The following is a 5247-nucleotide window of genomic DNA, read 5'->3' as shown; positions in this document are numbered from 1 at the left end:
TAACATTGATTTATGTTGTGGCTAATTGCTTAGCAGTACCTTTCCTCAACTTACGTTATTTTTTTTGCACATTGTTCAGCTTTTCTTTTCGCTAACCACTGCAATTCTTTGGCTTGTGAATAATTAGCTACATATATTTGCATATGTTTAAGCTTTAGGCTAATGCTGTTCCATCTTGTAGCCACCATACAGCCATTCTCTTGTTGGTCACTGCTAGCTCACACAGATATTCTGCACCAGACACGTTCGACCGTGAAATCATCCACGCCTTGTTCTCGTACTGCGCACGGTGCAACACCCAACCCCCCAATGTTTCTTTACTCACCAATGATGGCCTCCCATTTTCCATTGGCCTGTGTGACCTCATAGGCACAGCGCATCTCGCTGAAGGACACGCCACCGATGATGAAGACCATGACTCGTGGACCTGTGCGGTACTCTCCAGGTGTTTTATTCTTGTGCCATTGTCCGTACCGAGCACTGCAACAGCAGAGAGTCAAACACAGTTCAGTCCAGGTCTTTGTTCTCACTATGACACAGATTTCCTGGCGTGAAAAAAATTCTGTCCCCAAGGGGGAACCACTGATTTAAGGAAAAGGTTGTGTTTGTTTACAGAGCATGTTTTCGAGCAGCGCCACCCTATGTCCATAATGAAACCAACTTTACCAGTGCCGTGAGGTTTCCCCACAGATAGTTGGGGATTTTGTAGGGGCCTCTACGTACTAAGCCCTGTAAAGCTCAAGTGATTTTTTTTTTAAAAATGTCGTTCCTGTTTTATAACATTGTGAGCAACGATCAATGAAACCACGTGTACGATGTCAGTCAAAATTGTGAACACGAATTCGTTTAACGCAGCCTTGATTTAGATAACGTGCTCACGTGAGCATTATTAAACAATTTAATCATTTAATATTAAGACGAATAATTTAATATTAACACGATTTTGTAAAATGAGTCCATGATTTAGGAAAACAAGCGTACGATCTATTAAAATGAACAAGCGCTCCACTTCAAAGAGTGCGTAGTCAAGGATATTTCTAATGTGATGTTTTTCAGTATTCAAACGTGTTCATAAAAAAATGTAAATAAAGAGTGATTCTTCTGTCCATGGTGAGGCTTCGGGGCAGGAGCTTTTTTTTTTTTTTCACTGATGAGTATTGATCCACCAGCCTCACCTCCCTGCTACCATCACTATTGATTATTGACCTCCATTTTTGTCCAAAAAAACCACAAATGCTGAGTCACAGACTCCACTTTCATTCGTTATCTTCCCATTTTTTGGGGGCAATTTTGACCATTTTTACTCAACAGTACAGGGTAGAAATGGTCTATAAACACCACAAATGGTCTATAAACACCATGTTATACCACAACAAATGGTCTATAAACACCATGTTATAGGAATAATATTGACGCATGAGCTGCATTAGCGCGTAAAAACAAGTATATGTGTATGTGTGTTGGCGGGATGCGTCTACCTCACTGCAGTGGTGCTGAAGGAGGCAGAGGAGCGGGTGGAGATGTAGGGGTAGTGCTTGGTGTCCAATTTGTCTTCAATGGCATCCTGTAGGGGGCGATAAAACATCTTAAAAGTCTTAAATTTTCTTAATGGGATCACATTTCAGATGCAGTTCATAAAATCAATTGTCATTAAAACAGTGATTTCTAAGATGAGGGGTAAGGCCCCTTTGGGGGCAAAGTCATTGCAGAAGGACCTTTTCCCAAAGTGACTTTATTTTTTTTTGTTCAATGAGAGAAGCTCCTTTAAAGAAATTAAAGAAAGAAGAAGTGTTTAACATGAAGACTGAAACAATAGCTTAGTTGACTTGGCTCCACAGTAGTCCCATCTGAAAAAGGGACACTGAAGAAAAATTGCGGGAACCAGTGCACTAATAGCAGATATTCATGGATTTAAGACTTAACAACGCACCTCAATAATGTCCTTGACCAGTGGTGTCCAGCGGGACAGCTGATAGGTCTGTTCGCTCACGCGCTCCTTTCTGTCCAGCTTCTTTCCTCGGCGGAGGGTAGACTGAAGACGACGAGGGGAAACGAGGAAGTCAGAAGAAAGAATCAAAGGTGCAAGATAAGTCTTTATCAGAGGGGCTGCTGCAGCCTAAGATCTTACATCTGTGATGATGGGCACACCCAGGTGGGCCATGTTAGTGATGATCTCACTGTCCTCAGGGGGGATCTGAGCATGTTGGATCAGCTTGTTCAGATTCTCCTCTGTGATGCCTGTAGTCCAAACACCAAACACAATAACAGTGAACCAAGGGACAGACGTTTCCTCTGAACTTCTACTATTGACAGACATTTTAACAGCAAGTCATATTTGGTTCTGGGTGACTTCTGGATCACCGTTCTTAAGGAAGATGTAGAGCAGGATGATGCGGATCTTGTCATATGTGCTGACGTTGGCGTCCAGCAGGATGGGAACGATGGCCCTCATGGGGTCTTTGATCTTCTCCCCCTCTGCGTCTGTCCCCATGGCCAAGTCCTGTAGAAAGAGACTCATGTCAACATCTCGAATCAACCAAATAAATGTCCATCATGCACAGACACTGGTTCGCATTCCCTATTCCTCTCACCTGTTCCACGCGGCACAGTTTGTCCACTGTTCCCTGGTAGTGCTTCATACAGTCTTCAGCCAGCTGCAGGTGAGTGGAGTACTGCAAAAGGAAGGACCAAACTGACTGGGTCAGCAAGAATATTTTCGGAAACAAACTAAGATCAACACACAACCAAAGCCACAAACGCACCTTACTGAGCTCCTTCTGGTACTGAGGCATCTTCTTCAGCATCTGAGACAGGTCCCTCATTGTAGTCTGGGGAAAAAGAGACAACAGGTGGCGCTGTAAGGTAGTATTTATTTAAAGAGTCAAGTGTCACCAACGTACTTTCAGGAGCACATTAGTAACAAGGTGTGATCTGATTCTTCACACTCCTGTTCTGAACGGCCACTTTCTGTGTCTTTAAATGGCTACCAACTGATTCACCCACTCTTAGGTGGGAAGGGGCTGATCACACCCCTGCGTTACCATGACAACAGTTGAGCAGGGCTGGTTAATTCGGACATTGTGACGGGTTCATGCTCAGTCTTATGTGTTTCCTTTTGTGAGCGTGCTCAATAATGCAGTGTATGCTATTCTGAAAGGTATGGTAAACCGCCAGGATACCAGAAAACCATCTCTGGCTGAGTCAGAGTCGGAGTTAAAAGCCCCAAGTGGTTACAAAATGTGATTAGCCGTATGGATAAAGCAAATGGATCCTAGAACAGGTCGTACAGTTGTAGTATGGGTGGTGCTAGCCAGTGTACATCGGGATTATTATAATATGATTGTCTTATCAAACAAGTACTTTGTCATTGAAACTCTACCAGACATTACAAAGACACAAATATGTGGATCAGACCCTGACAAAGTCATGCGTGATATTTTTCCTTATGGATAATCTGTGAGTCTTGAGGTCTTGAGGGAAATCATTGTTATACGTATATTACTGCTGAAGAACTACCTTCTTATTCTTACCTTCTCTCCGGTGTTCATCCTTTTGCTGGCAGAGAAGTCCTTCAGCTGACGTGTCACCTCCCTGAAACACAGCAGCACACAATGAATATGCGAGGAAAAAGATAGTATTTTTTTTTAAATATGAATATATAAGGACAAAGAGCTATACTCACTGAGAGACCTCAGCTATGTGTTTGTGTCTCAGACTGACCCATAGGTCATCGTCCTCATGAAGAAGGACCTCCTTCTCCCGAGAGTCACCCATTCCACTGGTGTCATACCTGGGAAGAACAAATACATCCCAAGAGAATAAATACACAAGAATCAATTTACCAAAAATCCCGTGTACGTGTTTTAAACTATTTCATTTTTTTATATACTGGTACATGTCATATATTTTTTATATCATACTTGTAGACATCATTTTCAATGGGCAGCAGATCATAGCCCATGGCCTGGAAGGTCAGCTCATGAAGGACAGGAGAGACAGGGTCAAAGGCTCTGTCCAGGATGATCAGCTGAGAGCGCGCCTTGTCAGGACCCTGCAGACAGGAAGACCAAATGAGACATTTGTCAACAACACGTAGTATACGAGGGTGAAAATGATGGACTGTGTAAAGCTCACCTCTCCCATGGTTGGGTCATCAGCCTTGTAGGCGTCCAGTTTGTCTTGGAGCAGCTGAGCCAGTGTGGCATTGTCCTTGTACTCCCTGACGAAAGGACACGATTATGGACATCCAGATGCTGTGTTGACATTGCTACATATCATGTGTGTATTATCTACCTAACACGTGTATATTTCTGCCTCTGTCAACAATGTTTCATGCCATTATTCTATTCCTTAGCCCAAAGGCATTAAGGCAGCCCATGTCATGGGCCACATATCCTGGTTGCAGCTTTCTTAGGGCGGCCATACACTGTATGATTTTTGAAAATCTTGTCGTTGATACCATCACACACTGTACGAGTGATGTACAGACAAAGCTCACGATTTATGTACTCACACTGTAAGGTCCGATCATCGAACACCACCAGAGAGCTCACACTGTGAGGGTCAAAACGGCCCGTCGGCCCCTGCAGACTGTCCTATCTATTGACAGCTGTCAATAAAGATTTATTTGAAAGCTCCGACACCAGTTATTAGCAACCATGCTATTCAAAAAGAAGAAGACTGCCATTAGGATTGCAGCGATACTGTGCACTGACAATTCGAAAAAGAAGAGGCGCCGGCGCATCTGGAGTCGGAGATGGCTCAATAAATATGGACAGTACGTTTTTTGTTTATGTATTATTTATTACGTTTATTGTGGACAGTGCCACAACTCTATCAATCTCACGTCCATATTTTCATGTCATCCACGCCTCGCCTCGGGGTACTGCTTCCACTGTGCGAAAGAATTTGTCGGCCGACCAAAATTTCTGACATGTCATAAATTCTTCCGCCCGTCCAACAGTGGTTCGGGAACAGATAATCGTCCCTTGTTACCCCCTGTACACTGTACGGAAAAAGACGCCTGATGAAACGTGAAATCGGGCCGAGCGTCGCCAAATCGCACGTCTCAAAAATCGGGTCAAAAACGGGCTAAAATCGTATAGTGTTTGCCCACCCTTAGCTACCTTCACAACCCTGTGCCCACATTAGAGACTTGATAGCACCCCCTGCTGCTCACCCTCGGTATCTGACAGCTGGATATTCCTTCAGGGTGGCACACAGTGTTGCTAGCTGTTCGGCCAGCCT

At 43.9% G+C, this 5247-nt stretch overlaps 1 protein-coding gene across 1 annotated transcript in view; it reads right to left on the bottom strand.

The window, feature by feature from the left end:
• LOC103389107 (uncharacterized) overlaps window positions 1-5247 on the bottom strand; it is a 52334-nt gene that overhangs the window by 24440 nt on the left and 22647 nt on the right. The window contains exons 7-18 of the mRNA XM_025061993.1: window positions 5180-5247; window positions 4135-4219; window positions 3921-4051; window positions 3683-3790; window positions 3531-3591; window positions 2763-2828; window positions 2592-2672; window positions 2362-2500; window positions 2129-2238; window positions 1931-2032; window positions 1479-1564; window positions 326-480 (exon numbers count right to left, since the gene is read on the bottom strand). The exon at window positions 5180-5247 is cut by the window's right edge and continues 81 nt beyond it. Of these exons, the coding sequence (XP_024917761.1) occupies window positions 326-480; window positions 1479-1564; window positions 1931-2032; window positions 2129-2238; window positions 2362-2500; window positions 2592-2672; window positions 2763-2828; window positions 3531-3591; window positions 3683-3790; window positions 3921-4051; window positions 4135-4219; window positions 5180-5247 (1192 nt within the window). The remainder of the gene's footprint in view (window positions 1-325; window positions 481-1478; window positions 1565-1930; window positions 2033-2128; window positions 2239-2361; window positions 2501-2591; window positions 2673-2762; window positions 2829-3530; window positions 3592-3682; window positions 3791-3920; window positions 4052-4134; window positions 4220-5179) is intronic.

Source organism: Cynoglossus semilaevis, chromosome 14 (genome assembly GCF_000523025.1).
Source record: "Cynoglossus semilaevis isolate Cse_v1.0 chromosome 14, Cse_v1.0, whole genome shotgun sequence".
Lineage (NCBI taxonomy): Eukaryota > Metazoa > Chordata > Actinopteri > Pleuronectiformes > Cynoglossidae > Cynoglossus > Cynoglossus semilaevis.
Note: the sequence above shows the minus strand (reverse complement) of the source record. Positions and strands in the feature narration are given on the sequence as shown.